At 40.7% G+C, this 19688-nt stretch overlaps 1 protein-coding gene across 1 annotated transcript; it reads right to left on the bottom strand.

Moving 5' to 3' along the window:
- Positions 1 to 13685: 13685 nt before the first annotated feature.
- Positions 13686 to 16418, bottom strand: LOC139779768 (zinc finger MYM-type protein 1-like). The gene is made up of 2 exons (XM_071718244.1): positions 16291 to 16418; positions 13686 to 15879 (listed from the first exon to the last, which is right to left on the bottom strand). Exons 1-2 carry the CDS (start codon positions 16416 to 16418, stop codon positions 13686 to 13688), a joined length of 2322 nt encoding a protein of 773 aa, XP_071574345.1.
- Positions 16419 to 19688: the final 3270 nt, after the last annotated feature.

Genomic DNA, 19688 nt, shown 5'->3' with positions numbered 1-19688 from the left:
TTAATTGTCGAAATTAATAAACGTTTGTTACTTTTATCTCTCAAGTCTTTTGTGATTTCCAAATATTCCAGAACACAGGATGCAACACAGACTAGGCTTTGTTTTAAAAAAGGGTAAATGTAAATCAGGTTGAAAAGACCCTGGTCTTGATGTCTTAATCAAGTCTGGTATTTTAATTGTAATCCCAGATGAAGATTTTGAAATATTGTCAATATTAATTAACGCTAAGATCTGGAGTCTGTATGCCGTCGATAATGCTAACAAGGTTGTTAATTTTTCAGCTGCATCTTTAAGTCTGAGTTGGGACAGTGGCGGAAGATTTTTGATATAAGTTAAGACTGGAGTTTGTGTCCCAAGTACTGGAATATTTTGGTTTAGTCGGTTTTTGTTTAAAAACTCCTTTCAAAAATCGAACTATAAGACCATCTTGAGAAATATCCCTTAACGAAATAAGCGAAATAGCCGATCTGCTTGTATTTACTACGCTGTAACTTGCTCCTTCGTTGAACCTTTTTGATAAGAAACTTAAAATATCTGAAGTTGGAGCATTATAAACATCCAGTCCTCTGTCATGAGCAAACTCCCACCATATCTTCAATACACTTTGGTATTGTTTCAGCGTTGAGTTTGAGTTTGTAATTGAGTTAATCATAATATTTATGGAGTCCTCTCTTACGCCTTTCCTTAACATCGCTGATATGACAATTTCCCTGCCACCAGGGAAAGGTGGGATGCCATAGGATGTGTTCTGTCTCTGTAAGGTGATATTAGAAGATGTTTATTTGGTTTAAAAGTCAATAATTTTGAAATAAGAAGGGACTTGTATAGAGGATACCAAGGTTGTGTTGGCCAAAAGGGCACCACAACCCTCCTTCTGCTTGATCAACAATAATTTTTCTTAAAGTGCATAAAATGAGTGCGAAAGGAGGAAAAGCGTAGAACTTTTTGTTCTTCCAAGAAACTGATGTAAAAGCATCTACTACTGATGCATCTGGATCCGGAAATCTGGAGTAACAAATTTTACATTTTTTGTTCATTCTAGATGCAAAAAGATCTACTGAGGGCATTCCGAAATTTCTAACAATTTGATTGAAATATCTATCAGATAGTTCCCATTCTGTATCAAAATTTGTGATTCTAGACGCAGCATCAGCTTTCACATTTTCCTTGGAGGCAATATAAGAGGCCCGAATCCACAATTTTCTGCTCTCGCACCATTGCCAGATTTTTCTTGCAAGCTCACTTAGATGCGGAAACTGAATGCCGTCTGCTCTGTTTATATAACAGATGGCTGTAGTATTATCTAATCTTAACAAAATTTCTTCGTTCGAGAGATCTAAAGCAAAACACTTAAGGGCAAAGAACGCTGCTAATAACTCTAAGAAATTGATGTGATGTTTTCTTTCCTCCTCGTTCCATGCGCCATGAGAACTTATGTCATTGCAAAAACAACCCCAACTAGTCCGAGATGCGTCTGAGAAAATTTCTAGAGTATAATTTTGGGTTCTAATTGGGTTAGAACTTGTTTGAATATTTTTCTTCCACCATTGAAAATCGTCAAACATAGATTTTTTAATTCAAATTTTTCCTTCGAAGTTGTTATCATTAAATTTTAAGGCTAGACACTTTTCTCTCTCTAATCGTTTACAGTACATGATACCATAAGTTACCGCGGGACAAGCCGCATTTAAAGTACCCAGTAGTTGTGCAAATTCGCGAATTTTATTACCAATTGTTTTTTTAAAACTTATTTAACAAAGATAAAATTTTACATTTCTTATTATTATCCAACTCAAGGCAGAAATTTACTGTGTTAATTATGAATCCCAGATATTTACATTTCTGACTGGGTACCAAGGAACTCTTCTTGTAATTTATGATAAAACCTAGTCGTTCCAGCGAGCTAATTGCTTTTTTAACATTGTTTCGACATTTCCCTATTGACTTCTCTACGAATAAAATATCATCAAGGTAAATAATGCATAAAATACCCGCAAGCCTTAAGTGATTAATAACGGGTTTCATAATTTTTGTAAAAATATATGGACTTGTCCATAGATCAAAGGGTAAGCAATTAAATTGGTATAATTTCTTGTCGAAACGAAATGTTAGAAACCTTCTATCATTCTCTTTCACAAGAACTAAATAATAAGCATCTGTTGTGCCGCGCCTTGAATTGGAACTCAGGGCCGGCACCGGGTTCTTAGGATCCGCCGAATTGGTGGGCGTAAAGGACACTTGCGAGAATGTAGTTGCAGTCGAGTTTATTAAACAGATTGATTTCTTTATACACGTGTTAATCACTCACTACTCTGACTTGCGGGTTACAATATATCGTTACGTTGACTCGCGGTACGCGCTCGGTTCTTAGACTGCCCTCCGTTCATTGGAAGGGCGGGCTTTTTATCGCGCTCGGTATTGCTGACTTAGCAGTCAGCGCTTTTGATTTCGGGATCAGAGGCCTAGCGAGCTGGTGATGTCCAGAATGCCCATAAGTAGGTAAGGTAGGCCGGTTCTAACTGAAGTGCTGGTGCCCGAGGGGGGGTGAGAAGCGGGGGGTGTACCGCGGGAGGAGGGGGGTACCGCGTTTTCGTGCGCCGCGGGTCAAGGGGGAGGGGGGTACCGCGTTTTCCTTCGCCGCGGGGAGGGAGAGGGAGGTACCGCGTTTTCGCCGCGCCGCGGGGTGAGGGAACCCGCGTTCGCGTTTTTGCCGCGCTGCGGGGGAGGGATGACCGCGTTCGCGTTTTCGCCGCGCCGCGGGGGAGGGGTGACCGCGTTCGCGTTTTCAGGCGCCATGTTACATTTAGCCAAAATTGTACCAACGATTTAAAAAAGATCCAATCGCACAAAAACATCCCTGTTAAAGATCCAATTGCACAAAAACATCCCTGGTGGAAATAATTTTACAAATTTTCACGCAGAAATTATGCGAAAACTACAATTTCTTATAACATCATTAACTTTTCACGCTATTACGTGCAAGCTTAATTAAATAAATTTATATTGTACTTAGAAAATTTGCTTACCACCGCTGGATTTGAACCTGAAACCTTTGGTTCTTGAGTCAGTCACCTCCCGCACTGTGTGACACAACATTGATTGATGAAGACGTTTCGTATTGTCTACATATGTTACATTTATTGTTAGCAAACATAACTTAAGACGGTCTTGAAATAAGATCCGACTATGAATACCGACCATAGTCTCTTAATTTTAGACAAAATTTTTAGAGTTTTGAACACAGGTAACTTAGAAAGAAGCAACTCGTAAAAGAAGCTGTAAGCATATATCACTCTGTCTTCGTTGCACATCGAATATCAAACGATGGTCCAATGTCGGCTAAACGTTGTTCAACAAACAGCTGGTATTGCGTCGTCAATCGATTAATAATATATATACACTAAAATAGTTAAAAATACTGCAGGCTATTTCAAAACAGTTAAAATTTACACAAAAACATAACAATGCCTTTTAATTCGTATCAAATAAATAAAAAAAGAAAGTCTATCTAATGATTCATCGGATTGTAGCATTTTAACAATGTCGGTCCAACGTTTCCCCAACACCAATGCTTCCGATTAAAAGCCAACCGTTGGTCAATTAATATGTGCTGCTCGGGCAATTATCTGCAGTTTTATTGATATGCAATACAGAATGCCCTCGGACACCATGTCTTATTGCCACATCGCACTTTCAATCACAAATGTCTTTCACAAAGGACATGTGCACATAGAACACAGATTACATGGCATAATTAGATATAAAGGATCTCCACGTACGAACAGAATAGACCGTCCATGAGTACATAAGGACGAGTGTCGTGTTTTCGAACAGCGTACAACATTGAGAATAGTCCGCTTATTCTCACAATACATGATACACAATACTTCGCATGACCCGAAGTATAATAAAAGTATGTGCAACACATCTTTTTTAAATTATTCAACGTATTCATTTCAGCTTGGTTTAAAACTCGGAAAATTTCTTCCGCAATATTCTCAAACCTTTCGCTGTCATAACATGAATCGTCCGAAAGAATTGCATCATCATCCATTTCTTGATCTTCATTCACTTCAACTTCCATTTCTTCTTTAGACACCCATCACAATATCACATTTAACATATATGTGAATTGTGATGGTGGTGGTCACCATGCAGCAGCCGTACATTGGCGCTATTTGCAAGATTCGCATTTTATATGTATAAATAGTCTACGAAGATTCTAGCGCGCGCAGTCAAGAGTTTGATACGGTTTGTTGTGCCCCTTTTTGGAAGAGACACCGGGTTCTTTTGGTCCACGGAAGAGGCGGAAATAATTATACACGGCACTTCAAATAAACTGATACTTTATTAAATCTGGTTGACAATTATTGTACTCTTAACGCCTGTAACTGCCCGACTCCGATTGCCCTCTCGTCTTCTTCTCTCGCTTCCTTTTGTAGTCTCCTACGTCCTTCGCTATCGCTGAGTTGCTCGATCGGATGTAGGCCGATCGTGCAACTCATAATCTTGCTGTGTCGGCTTTACGCAACTCTTTCGGGCTTTCTCGGTCGCGTTCCTTATTGTTATTCTCGGTCTTTCTTAATTCTATCTTATTTATTAATACATTAATTGGGGCCGCAACATCCCTCATCCCTCCCCCTTTGAGAGAAGGAAACTACGATCTGTAGTTTTCGTTACAGTGTTTCGCTGCTTATCCTACTTCTATTTCTATTAGGGTGGTTTATTCGCTTTATTATTTTCTGTGGTTACATTTTTCTTATCTTCTAGTATAACATCGCTGGATCGCTCTGTATTTGCGGTCGGGCGCTCGCTTGTTTCTTATTTCTTTTTATTACATAGATACTTATTCCTATTACGCTTAATATAATTACAATTGTCAGGGTCGATCCTACGGGATATATGACATAAGAATTTTTTATTATGCTATCTTGGGATTGTTCTAATTCTTTATTTATTTCGTTTATGTCTAAACTTAATTCCATTAGTTCGCTGGGGTTCCTAATTACAGGTTCTAATCTGATTTCTTTTTTCGCTTGTTCTTTAATCGGTCTATTTTCGGTCATTAGCGTTAGGTTAAAGTCCGCTAGGTGCATCTGTATTGGTTTCATAATTGTTTGTCTTTTCGTTTTTATAATAATGTCGGGTGTAGTTAGTTTACAGTTTTTATTTATACTTATTTTTCCTGTTCGTTCGATTTCTAATTTTTGTTCCGCCTGGTCATTACATTGAATCGTTAGCGGTAATTATTTAGTTTAGAGGCCTCACCCCAAATATCGATGAAATTATGCTCAATCGACGCGTTTTTGCACGAAACAAAAGAATCTGGCAGAAAAAAGTGTCACTCTGCCCCGCGACGCGAGATATTAAACGTTAAAGTTGACAGGAATCAGGTTATGATTCCCGTCATACCGACGAGATGTAGCAACACTGAACATGCCCTGCGGCCACATACGCATGCTCAGTGGCCGCACGCGCATGCAAAACTGCGCCAACTTTAAATATACACAGCTAAGAGGAAGCGCAATATTGAGTATAGATTTCGATATTTAAATCATAAGGTAATTCTTTCAATATTTATTGATAACTATAGCAAACAAGTATATTGTTTTTTATTTTTTGTAGCATATGGGACAAATGCGACGCAGCCGTGTGTACAGTTACAGCGTTTTCCATAGAGAAATGTTAGATCAATATGAATCCAATAAATAATTAAAATTGAATGTATTATTTTGAAGTTGTGGTTTTCATTAAAGCAGATATTTTGTATTCATATTAAGATCTAACATTTCTCTATGGAAAACGTTGAAACTGTACACACGGCTGCGTCGCATTTGTCCTATATGCTACAAAGAATAAAAAACAATATACTTGTTTGCTATAGTTATCAATAAATATTGAAAGAATTACCTCATGATTTAAATATCGAAATCTATACTCAATATTGCGCTTCCTTTCAGCTGTGTATATTTAAAGTTGGCGCAGTTTTGCATGCGCGTGCGGCCACTGAGCATGCGCATGTGGCCGCAGGGCATGTTCAGTGTTGCGATATATCGTCGGTGGAAGCGCTTGAGCCACGGTAGCGAGCGGACGTTCCCTCTCTCTTTCCCGTGTCCCTGCGCAGTGTACATGTGCGTTTATTTGCCGATCGACCTTATTCCTTGTGTCGTGCGGGCTTTTAGTAGTGTGCTATTGAGTATATTAATTGCTTTTTGTCTTTTAACACCCGTTTTACGGGCCCTTCTTAGTTTTCTTATTTATCGACTGACTTTTTGCGCGCGTGCAACTACCGATTCGATACAGTGTTCGCCAGGGAAATGCGTGCGGCTTCAGCCACGTGCTATCCCGAGGCCGGCGAAACCAACCCTTAGGAAAATTTACTTAAAAAAACTTAAAATAAACTAGAAAGTTTACCAAAGAAATTACTATTGATAAACTATTGATAAACTAGAAGTGATTTCGAACCAAACTTTAAGTATTTCTATATTATACTTTAAAGGTTACTTTAAGTTAACTCATGCAATTACTATTAATCACCCCAAAAAAAATATTCTGTCATTTAGTGGCTCCCGCTTGATTTTAGAGGATTTTCCTCTGAAATACGGTCTCAAGAAGATATTTTAAAATCTAGAGGAATATCCTCTAACCATGAGACACTAGACTTAAGATTGCTGTCCTCTTAATACTAGAGGACACTGATTTCCGATATTCACCCGGAATAAAAAAAATTATTTATTTCGAAATTTTATTACTATTTTATAACTAAATTTGTTTCTTAAGATGCATTCTATGATTATAAATATTTTCTCGTATTTGAAAAACACACTTACCTTGGTGGGATTCGAACTCGGGACCTCTGGATCGTGAGCCAACTGCCTTACGTGGTAGACTACTTCTTAATTTGATGTAAGTGTTATATATAGTCTACATATGTCATAACCAGCGCAAATATATAATTTTTCAAAAATCATCTTAAGAAACAAATTCAGTTTAAAAAGAGTAATAAAATTTTGAATTGGATATATGGTATAATATTTCTTAATGTCTCGTGTGGTGCAAGTGTGGTGAAAAAGGGAACTTGTCTTTTTAAGTATACTGTTGAAACAACACGCATAAGTTAAAATCAGCTTTAAGTATTACCTTTATAAAAAGTAAAGTTAAAGTATATTTATAAGTATTACGTTTGTTAAAAGTAAATTTAAAGTATATTTGCGACTTGCTTATAAAGTTTTTATTGAGGTTAATAACTTAAAGAAAACTTTACGTTCGGCTGTCAGTATACTATTAGTCTACTATTATACTATTAGTATACTATTATTACGGCTAGTATACTTTATAATACTTTAAAATACTTTAAGTAACTTTAAAGAACTTTAAGTAAATTTTCCTAAGGGAATCAAGGACGACAGAGGATTTCTGTGCCCTTAAGTGAGTTTGACAAATTCAATCTGAGCCTCAACAGTGAGGCTCAAACGTCCCCCTTGCCCGCGGACCGTACCGAGTCGGATGTAATTCGATCTCGCTCTCAGTCTCGCGACCGTGACCGTTTGTCAGATTGTGATATCGATTCAATCAATTCGGATTCCAACAAAGATTTTGATTCAGATCTAGAAATGGGGGGTAAGCGTAATAATAAAAAACACAGTTCCGAGAAACCGAAAAAGACCGTTACATCTCCGTTACGGCCGTTCGACGAAGACCGTTACCAATTAAATATGGCCACTTTAGGCAAGACCTCTCAGGCGGCTTCCGATGCAAATCGAAATAACAATGATGCTAATAATCTTCGCGAAAGCAATAATATTCCCTCTAACACGCTAAACAATGAAAATATAGAAACTCGCGTAATGGACCCTCCCGTTTTGCCCTTGGTTCATACCGAGAGTATGGATTGTGATAAATTGACCGACAATAGAAGGGGTGTCAAGCGACACACCGAGGATGCGGCCCCCCCGAGGGGAGGTAAAGCCAAAGCTCAGGTAAATTCCGCTCCTGCTTCTACTTCTGCTTCTAAGAAGCACAGAAGAGAAGCCAATCGCTACTCATCTACGGATCTCCCCCCTTTTCTTGTACAATTTCAATACGCGGAATCAAATGCCCCCCCTGATTCTTTACTGATTGCTAAAATTATAAACGGGTCGCTCGGTGAAGAAATAGAGGAGATGCGTACTATAGGCAATAGCAAAATCAGAGCTCAATTTTCCATGTTTCAGGCGGCTAACCGCGTTATCGAAAATCCGATTCTCAAAAAACACAACCTTATAGCGTTTATCCCTTCCTTCAAGATTATGCGCGTTGCGCTCGTACGTGGCATTCCTCTTTGTTTCAATGACGACGAGCTCGCAAAAAACATCGAATCCTCGGGGAAAATAATATCGGCTCATCGTCTTAACCGACGTGTCAATAAAGACGGAGAAAGCAAGTTCGAACCCTCAAAAACCGTAATGATAAAGTTCGAAGGTCAATTTTTGCCTGCGGAAATTTCAATTTACAAAACCAAACTCAAAGTCGAGCCATATGTACCTCAGGTACAAATCTGTTTTTCTTGTTTTCGCTTCGGTCATATTGGTGCAGACTGTCGAAGCAAGCCGCGTTGCAATCGATGTGCGCAGTTCGCCCACGCTAAAAAAGAGGACTGTCCCAGAGCTCAACTGCCGCCTCAATGTATCAATTGCAAAGGAGAACATCTCCCTACGTTCTCGCAATGTCCAGTCTTTGCCAAACAGAAACATATTGCTACCATTGCGGCCAGGGAAAACATTCCATACCTGGAGGCGCGAGGTAGACTTGATAACAATTATTCCCCTCCCCCAGATTTAAATTCTTCCGACACCTTCCCTTCGATCTCGTCCAGCCTTGGCCACGCGGCGAAGAATATCAGATTCAATCTTTCTCCATCCCCCTCGCTACATAGTTCCCCCTTGGTATCCTGACCCACATACGCGGGAATCCTGTACAACAGCTCTCCCCCTAGGGACTCAAGTCGCAGAATATCTGACCAATCGTCTACCTTTCGACAACAAAAGCTTAAAGAGGCCCACGAGGCCTGTCTAAACTCTCCTCATGGTAGAATCAGCACGGATGGTGGTCCAGTGTTTTCTTTTGGTAAATCTAGCGAAGGAAATTCGTCAAATGTTCCCCCGCTATACTTCAATATCACCCGTGAAAGTTTCACACCTCTTATTAAAATCATAATCGACTTAATCAACAAAATGCCTGAATTCTTTCTGCCATCAAAGAAACGCAACTTTATGAAACGGTGCTTCAGATTTGCACCGTAGTTAAATGCTTTTTTGGTTTGTAAATGCGTCCTAATATGTCCAAATTTAGCATACTTTACTGGAACTGCAGGGGAGCAGTGCACAAAAGGCCCGATATCGAAAAATTTTGTGAAAAGTTCGACATAATTTTTCTTTCAGAGACTCTACTAAAACCGCAACATTCCTTTTCCTTCTTCGGCTTTAACGTAGTACGAAACGATTCAGAGGCAGGTCGGCGTGGAGTCGCCATGCTTATCCGTCAATCCATCACCTTCTCGCCTATTAACCTTGATTGCATTCTAAACTTAGATGCAAGCATTGAGGCTATCGAAACAAAGATTTTTGTTGACGGCGCCAGCACGGCGCTGTTTGGTGTCTACCGGCACCCGGGAGGCCCATGCTTCCAAAACTCTTGGTCTAAATTTTTTAACTTGGCAAACTCTTTCTCGCATTCACTCCTCATTGGGGACCTTAATGCTCACCACTCTTTTTGGGGCGCCCCGGTGGCTAATCCAGCTGGTAAAGTAATCATGGACTTACTTGATCGATTTCCTTTCATCCTCCTTAACCCCATGACGCCGACCTTCATCCCCCCTCCTGGCATCACTCCCTCCCTAATCGACTTAGTTATAGCATCCTCGAGCCTTGCTACCTTATTGGAAGTTAGCATACTGGAGGATACCCACGGTAGCGACCATAGGCCAATTGAGATTGCTGTTAATTCCAAGATCAAAACAAAGAATATTTTCTCTCATAAATGTAAATTCACTCGTGAGCAATTCAACCAACTGACCCGTATGCTCGAGATGCATGCGAATGACATAGAGTCCAGCGTGCTCAAGATCCCGGATAATGAACCATTGAATCAGTATAAAGTTTTCACCTCCCATCTCCAAGAGTGCATAAATGTCTTCTCTCCTCTGGTAGATAACTCACAATCAGATCGATACAGTAATCTCAACAATCCTAACAATAAATCCCCTCCTTCTCCCTGGTGGAACGAGGACTGCTCTGCGACTGTTCGGGCAAGAAAAATAGCGTGTAAAACGTACAGGAAGAACCCCACTGTTGCTAATTTTCAGACCTATCGTAAGCAAGTTACTGATACCAGAAGGATCCTGAGAACCGCCAAACGAGAGGGATGGAAAAAATACTGTAACTCTCTTGATTTCAAAACCCCCACCCCCTCCATCTGGAGGATGATTAAAAGATTTCGTAATAGAAAGTTGGCCCCCAAAACAGACTCTCATCCTGTCAATCAGGAAGAAATCGACGCCACAACCGCCAATATTTGTCCACCAGCTTGCTCAGAGGAGAAAAGTAATTTGACGAAGAACATTTGTCCGGACGTTAATAATCCTCTAAATTGGCTTGACACTCCCTTCACGTACAGTGAATTCCATCACGCATTAAATACCTCCAAAAGTAATTCAAGCCCTGGTATAGATCGTATAGATTACAAAATCTTAAAATCTTTTCCCATTTTACTCAAAAAATTGCTACTTCGGATCCTCAATAATATTTTTGTTGAAGGTGTTTTTCCGGAACACTGGTCCCATTCCTTGGTATACCTCATTCCTAAGCCTCATGGCAAAGGCGTGCGCCCTATAGCCCTCACTTCCTGTTTCCTTAAACTTCTTGAAAAAATGATACTCAATCGGATTCACTGGTGTGTGGAGTCCGGCTCCAATCCCCTGATCCCGGAACATCAATTCGGGTTCCGTAAGTTTCGCTCATGCTCAGACAATCTCACAATTCTTGTCTCCAAAATCCACAATAACAACCTTCTCGGTAAAGCTACAGCTGCACTGTTTATAGATATCAGAGCAGCCTTCGACAATGTTATCCCTAGTATTCTGGTAAATGATCTTTTACAAGCAGGATTCCCTGGCCAAACCAGTCAGTTCATACAAAACCTAATTGCGGAGAGAATCGTACAATTCGTGATTGAGGGTCGGCTATCATCCCCCCGAATATCGCGTAAGGGAACGCCCCAAGGATCCGTCCTCAGCCCCTTTTTGTTCAACTTTTATCTTAAGGATATTGCAGCCTATCTAAGCCAGCACGTTAAGATTCTACAGTTTGCGGATGACATAGTTATTTATGCCTCGGCTAGGAGGATAAATAAGACCATCAGATGGCTGGAGTCCACCATTAATAATATCAACAAATACCTGCGCGGTCGTGGTTTAGAAATATCGCCTACGAAAACACAGCTTATGATATTTTTCCCTAAAAAGGTTCCCAACGCCGAGCATCATAAGATCCAAATTGAGGAAGCTATTATATCTCCCACAAATTCGGTAAGGTTCCTAGGAGTGGTCCTGGATCCTAAACTCTCTGGTGAATTACATATGAGCGCAGTCATCGACAAAGCCAGAAAAATCGCTGATGTCATTTCTGCACTTAGAGGGGTGTGGTGGGGGTCACACCCCCAACTACTTCTCAACATCTATCGAGCGGTGTTGAGAGGTTCAATAGAGTATGCTTCTCATATTTTTGCTCTTAAAGATAGCCCTCGCTTTCATCGCCTCGAAATTATTCAAAACAAAGCTATTCGAGCTTGCCTGGGGTATAGAATATCAACCCCCATAAATACCATGTTTGCCGAAGCCAAAGAACCCCCCCTCAAACTCCGCCTCCAATTTCTTGCATCCAAATACCTTATCAAAACTCTATCAATTACCAATCACCCGGTGACGGAGGCGTTGTACCAACTGGCTCTCAATAGTCGAGATAATCCAGAGCACGCTGATTACTGTCACAAAAAATTCCCACTGTTCAGCCTATTCTCACGCATTCGGGCTCTCCAGCCATCTCTTCATACAGCAGTTGCCCCCTCCCCCTATCAAAACTCCTTTCAATCCATATTATATGCCCCCCCCCCCCTGTTCCGACCAGCCCCTGACCTTCTCGAGCTTTTCGACCGAGTTCCTGCATCTTCAGTACAAGGATTGTTTATGGACGCATTTAAATCAGTTATGGAAGATTCTATTGTTATTTACACAGATGGCTCTAAGATTGACACCGTTAGTTGGGTCGGAGCCTCGTGTTACTCTCCCCAGCTTCAGAGAAGCCTCATGTTCAAACTCCCCTCGCGTGCGTCTGTCTATACGGCAGAAGCATGGGCTATTTATAATGCAGTACTTCTTTCCCTAGATTTAAACCGAACCAAATATACTATAGTTTCAGATTCAAAAAGCGTACTGGACGCCCTAGGAAATCCGGTTACGTGCCGCTCAAATTATTTGATTCCACTCATCAAAACTAAATTAATCGCATCACAGGAGCGTGGTAAAACTATACAATTTATTTGGATCCCATCCCACAAGGGCATTATTGGTAACGAAAAGGCAGACGAACTCGCTAGAAAGGCCATTCGTTACGGTCAAGAACCCCCCGTTTTCAAACTTCCTCACTCGGACCTGTTTATCGAACAAAAAGAGAGACTATCAGTAGAATTTCACAATTATCTTTTTAAAAGGGCTTTGCACAAAGGTAATCATTTCTTTCGAACGATTTATGTCAGCACCCTCAAACCGTGGTATTACAAACTAAATTTGAAGCGGGATGCGATAGTCACGGTCTCCCGACTGAGAGCAAATCACTACAGTCTAAATCATGCATTGCCTCTTCAGGAAAAATATTGTCGACGACGCTTCGTGCGCTTGCGGGGATCCCTCGCAAGACATAAATCACATCATCTTTTATTGTCCCCTGACGTCTAACCGGGCCGCGGGTCTCCGGCGGGTGGTTGAATCCCTCGCGGGCCCGCACTGCGATGATTTCCTCACGGTATTAAAAAGACCTACAATCAGGATTTGCAGGCTTATTATGGCATTCTGCAAGTCAACGGATTTAAATTTGTAAGTTCGCGCGCCTGCGCGCGCATCTACAACTCCTGAGATCCCCCATATCCTTGTTTGCATTTCTCTCAGTCTCGGCCCCCCACCTATGGCGTCCGACTCAAGTGGCAGAGTCACACTCAAATACGCACCTCTCAGTTGCCTATGCAAACAGAGGCAAATGCTGGCCATATTGTCCTCGTACTAGAGGCAAGAGCCAAAACAAACCTAAGAAGAAGAAGAAGATATCTCGTCGGTATGACAGGAATCATAACCTGATTCCTGTCAACAGGGGCGTAACCTCACTCTTCTCACAAGGGGGGCTGATTCTTAAGAGAGGGGGGCTGGCATCAACGGCCAAGCAAGCAAAAAAAATGCGCTAGCGTTTTTGGTATAACCAAATTAAAGCATACAATTTTTTTCGTATTATATATTATTATTGCACATATTATTATTATTTGTACCGTAATTTAAAATATGCATATATATATATATGTGTATATATATATATATAATTTTAACATAAAAAGCTCAGCTAGTCAACAATGTATGTGCAACTTATATACGTGTGCAGCTGTATTCACGGGATATCTCTTGTCAAAGACAACCTTCTCGTTGTACTCGTTTTTGTCGGGTTTATTTTAATGTGCATACTTGCAAACTCATCCACAACAGCGTCTAAATCAACGTGCTTTCTATCGATACTTAAAAACATTAGATGACCCAACCTCTCTTCGGACATTGTGGAACGGGTGTACGTTTTAACCATTTTCAGGACTGAGAAGGATCTTTCACAAGAGGCATTGGTTATGGGAATAGTTGCTGCTAGTGTAAATAGTCTGCAAAGGCAAATAAATCCATCTTCAAGTTTCTTCAGTTCTTTTAAGACATCGGTGAGGGTATTCATTTGAGACTTTTCTTTCAAATAACCTTCTGCAACAACAATTTCTGCTGTGAGAGTTGAGCAATCAATACCAAATTTCTCCCCCAAAACAAACAGTCTTTCTGCATTCAAAAAACTGGGAGATTTGGGGTTGCAAGCAGCAATCGCAGCAAATAGTTCACTGTTTACTAAAAGCCTAGATGACAACTCTGTGATAAATCTGTCATAAACAACGTTAAAAACATTAATGCGAAAGTATTTCTGAAAGTCGGAAGCATCGTCGCCATCGTCGTTCTGATCGGACAAAGCACGTCTACCTATAGTACTGCATACGTAAGAGTCTTTTAGTAGCACACTGTCAGTTCTCTTTCTTTTTTGTTGTCGTGGTGCGTCTTCTTCAATATTGTGCTCCGTAGCGATTGTCAATGCTCTCTGATATACAGCTGTGAAATACGAATCATGAGTGCGACGCTCATCCAATTTCTTGATCAAGGATTCGGTTAAGTCGATTGCCTCGCATAAATCAATTCTTTTGCTCTGCAACAGTTTAGACAGGACAGATGTCATTAAAAAGAGTTCGTCAAAAATTACCAGGCACAGGATAGAAGAAAATTTCTGCCATAATTTCAGCAACCCGGAAGCAACAGCTCTTTCTTCAATAGTATTATTTTGCCGTGAAGAATGCTGCAAAACGTGTAGAACACACCCTAACCGTTGTAGAAGTATAGATATTGCCGTGTGGTTGTATTCCCACTTGTGAACACAAACTCTTGGAAGCTCTAAAACCTTCATGTCAGGGTTTTCCTTTTGAATATCCACATACAGATCATGTCTAATCTTAGACGATCGAATGTGTTTGACAGTACTTGAAACTAAGTCTAAGAAATCAGAAGCAATTGGCACATCTTTAATTGTGTGAGACAGCACCAGTTGTAACCGGTGGGCGTAGCAGTGGACATATAGACAGGAATTTCCACATTCTTCTCTCATAAAGTTCTGTACACCCCCATATTCTCCGCTCATAACATTTGTGGTGTCGTAGCACTGTGCTACACATTTGGTTTTATCCAAGCCATGTCGTTGAAGCATTGACAGAATGCCAGTAGTGATGGATCTAGCATCATATTTGTGTATATCGATAATATCAAGATAGCGTTCTTGAATCACACCTGCAGTGTCGACAAACCTCAAACAAAGAGTCATTTGTTCTTTTAATCTTATATCTGTCGTTCCATCTGATATAATAGAGAAGTTGCCAGATCTTTTAACTTCCTTGACTAAAGTCTCTCTTGCTACCTTTGCTGCTGCTTCCAGTAATGCGTTTTGGTATGGAGGAGAAGTATACTGTGCTGAGTTTGATGTTTTTTCTCTCAGTCTTGCAAATTCTGACGACAATGTTGCAATCAAATCAAGTAATTCCAAAAAGTTACCTCGGTTCGGCGAGTCATCACTTTCATCATGGCCTCGCAGTCCTACATTTTGCCTTGCACAGAACAGTGCTATTTTTGCAAGATATTTTACGTATTCTCGATGTTCAGCAGTTATCGTCACTTTATGGGAAACAACTTGTTCTACAACAGACCCTCTTTTTTCAGCAATCATAAAACTAACCCAGCTTTCAATTGACTTCTGATGGTTGAAGCTGTCTTGATGAGCATCACATTTTTCAATCATTTTTTTCCAGTTCCTAAATCCATTTTTCGTTAGCGATATGTTCTCCGTTTTCGTGTTGCCAGATGGAAAATGTCTGCATGGGTAACAGTAGGCTGCATCATTTTCCTTAGAATATTCGATCCAGTCGTATTTACTGTACCATGACTGTTGAAATGATCTCGATGAAGACTTGGGATATTCTGTTAATCGAGGCTGAGAAAGAGGATCGCCAGGGCATCTAATATAAAACAGGACAAATAGGTGATGGCTAGTTTAATATAGGAAATAGGGAAATACATTTTCAATGGGCAATACACATGACTGACATTGATGTACTGAAAATTTAAAATTACTGACTTTATACGATTTATGATTTACGAAGTCAGTAATCCTTTAGATTTACTAACTTACATTTTCGCATTAAAACTGACAATCCTAACAAAAAGTGAGTTTGCGCGAAATCTCAACAGCTTACTGTAGGTACGTACATTAACATTAGTGCTATAAGGACGAAGAAATTAATTATTATATTTCAGTATTTTAAACCTACTTATTAGCGATAATTAATATATTTAGTACCTACCAGGTACTACGTGCACATTGTATACAACATAAAATCATTAATTCATTAAATTCGATAGTAACTTACTTAGAGATATCGGATGGTATTTCTTTTAACGCTTGCTTTGGTGACTGAGATATTTCAGTACTGCTCTGTCTCTGTACTGTATTGCTCTTTTTATTATTCTTATTAAAGAAACTCCTTATGTCCTGCATAATGCATAATTGATAATTGCATATTATGAATATTATGATAGGCTGCCTATAACCTTATTTCGCTCACGTCACCTTAATACCGGCATATATACTGGTCGTTAATGATTTGTTTTCTAAGATAAGAAAAGGCGCCATCAGCCGGCAGCGATCGACTAGCGCGGACTTATCGACATTTGATACTGGATCGCGAAAAGGTACGAGCGATTTTTGTCGCGCGACAGAGTACTCTCTCTCTCTCTCTCTCTCTCTCTCTCTCTCTCTCTCTCTCTCTCTCTCTCTCTCTCTCTCTCTCTCTCTCTCTCTCTCTCTCTCTCTCTCTCGCGCGCGCGCGCGCGCGGCGAGAGACAGACGCCGCGTGAGATAGAGAGAGAGTACTCTGTCGCGCGTAAAAGTCGCTCGTGGCCCAGGGGGGGGGGGCTCGATGTAGCCCAAGGGGGGGCTGAGCCCCCTCTAGCCCCCCCTAGTTTACGCCCCTGCCTGTCAACTTTAACGTTTAATATCTCGCGTCGCGAGGCAGAGCGACACTTTTTTCTGCCAGATTCTTTCGTTTCGTGCAAAAACGCGTCGATTGAGCATAATTACATCGATATTTGAGGTGAGGCCTCTAAACTAAATAATTACCGTTAGCGGTAATACACGAGTGAGTATGATTCCTTCTCGCGAATATGTGAGGTAATCTATCGTGTCTTTTACGTCTTCTATTAGGTCTTCCGTAATTGTGGTTATTATCTTAATAACTGTTCGTCTATTTCTTCTCTTCTGGCGTACATGGCTGTGTCCAGCTGTATTCGTGTCGTGACGTTCGTCAGCAGTTGTTCGTTATGATATGACGATTTTTCCGAGGCCTCCATGTGACCTATTGTGGCATTTATCACCTTTAATTGGTTTTTCGCGGTGTGCCGTAGTCTGTTGCTGATTTTGTATCAGCTCAAGCTGCTCCTGTATGTGTTTCGCGTCGTCGGCATCCATAGTACCGAACAGCGTTTTGCTGATCGTGCCGATCGCATCTATTAAACAACGTTTGTTATCGTTTTTTTATATATATTGTTTGTAATCGCGTTAATAGTTGTGTTAATTTTTCATTATCTTTCTCTTTCGTATGGAAAATATTTTTGCACATCTGCTGCGTGTCCCTTGCGAGTATCGTTTCGCATAATTCTTTGGTTTGCTGCAAAAATTCTTGGAGTTGGTGGTATCGGTTTCCTAGGGCTGCTACGTCAATTTTAATCGCTAATTTCCATGGAACTTCTACCTGTTGTAATTGTCCGGTTCTCTCAAAGTATATTCCCGGCTCGCTGCTGAATTGTCGTATCTCGTACGGTGGTGCTGTCTCGGGTTTCGCCTTTTTCGCGAAGTGCCGAACGACGATTAGCGTCCTGTAAGATAAGGACTCAAGATACTTTTCTCTGAATTTTTTCTCTTAGCTTTATTCTATCGTCTCCTTGCATTTATTCTTTCATCGCGCGTTTAGTCGCTCTTGAGTCGTAGCTCTGAGCACTTTTATTTGTATTTATCATTATAAAGTGTTACAAGTGTGACCGTTGGTTCGTGCCCACCACTTGTGATTCTTGCTGGCGCACGTATTGGTTACGTGCGGCTCGTGCGGACGCCGTGACTGTGCGTGCCGCGCCGAGTGGGCGTGTTGGTGCGAATTTGTGTTCGGGGTTGATGTCGCCTCCGCCCCCGTATGAAGATGCGGGCCCAGCCTCTTGGGTCCCTATATTTCCCTTACGGATTACTGTGGATGTGGCCTCCGGTCGGAGGGAAGTTACTCTCCCTCGCCGTTCTTGATTTTCGGTAAGTACTGATTATTTTATTTTTTGTTATTCTACTTTTCTTATTGCGTATTACTATCGCCTACTTTCTATCGCCTATTTTCGTTCTTTTGAATGGTTGTTATTGTTCTATAAAGGGCTTTAATCGGTTTACGTGTACTCGCGTAGTTTTTCGTCCCTTTTTTATCGTATAATTGACGTCTGAATGTTTTTCGGTTATTTCGTACGGTCCTATCCACGGAGATTCTAATTTTTTCGATCTTCCTCTGCGCACCGTTTCGTCGTGCAGCAGAACTTTGTCTCCCACTCGGAATTTGATTTCTTTCGTTTTCTTGTTGTACGTCTCCTTGGCCTTAGTTTTTTCGTTTCGCAAATGTTCCTTTGCAACTCGTTGTGTCTCTCTTAGTTTTTCTTTTAATTCCTGCGCGTAATCATCGTACGTATATGTCGGTTTCGGTGGTTGGGACAGTGCCGTAGGTAGTGTCGCTCGGTGCCCGTATACTAATTCGAAGGGTGTGAAGCCGGTCGCCGTGTGCGGCGTCGTGTTATACGCGAACATTGCGTATAGCGTCCATTCGTCCCAGTCTGTCTGGTCTGCGTTAATATAATGTCGTAAGTATTCCGCCAATGTTCGATGAGAGCGTTCTAGCGCTCCATTGCTCTCGGGATGGTATGCCGTTGTTTGAATTTTTTCTATCTTTAATAATTTGCAAGTGCTTTTAAATATCTCGCTAAGGAAATTCGTTCCTCGGTCCGTCAGAACTTTTTCTGGGATCCCGTATTCAAAGATTATTTTCGTAACAAACTCTTTCGCGATCGTATTCGCTTCTTGATTAGGTACGGGTATCGCTTTACTAAATTTCGATAAATTATCCTGAAACGTGAGGATGTCCTATTTGTTTCCGTTTTCAGTCATTGTCAAAGGTCCTACTATATCTAGAGCACATTTTTCAAACGGTTTATCTGCGGTGTCTGTAATTACTAAGGGTGCTTTACTTTTTCGCGATAACTTATTCTTCTGACATAGTTTGCATTTATTAATATAATCTTCGACGTCTCGTGTTAATCCTCGCCAATTGTGAGTCAATCGTATTCGATTTATGGTGCGTTCCACTCCTTGATGTCCTCCTACAGGTGCATCATGGTATTCGTACAGTATGTGTTGCTTCTCTTCTTCTGTGTATTTTCTTTCGCTCTCCTCGTCGTTGTTCTCTTCCTTCTCTATGTTATTGATATCTGTCGGCACATGTCGACTTAGCGCGTCAGCGTTTCTATTCTCTTGTCCGGCCTTATGTACGATGGTGTAATCATATTCTTCTAATTTCAGTCTCCATCGTATTAATCGTGATCCGGGGTCCTTTACATTGAATAGCCAAACTAATAATTTATGGTCTGTTACTATTGTAAATTTTGTTCCATAAACGTATGGTCGGAAATGTTTCACCGCCCATACTATCGCTAGTAGTTCTTTCTCTGTGGTATTGTAATTTTGCTC

The sequence above is a fragment of the Temnothorax nylanderi genome, unplaced genomic scaffold, assembly GCF_030848795.1.
Source record: "Temnothorax nylanderi isolate EJ_2023f unplaced genomic scaffold, tnyl_v1.0 TNYL_tig0241_pilon, whole genome shotgun sequence".
Taxonomy (NCBI): Eukaryota; Metazoa; Arthropoda; class Insecta; order Hymenoptera; family Formicidae; genus Temnothorax; species Temnothorax nylanderi.
The sequence above is the reverse complement of the archived record's forward strand: the minus strand, read 5'-3'. Positions and strand labels throughout refer to the sequence as shown.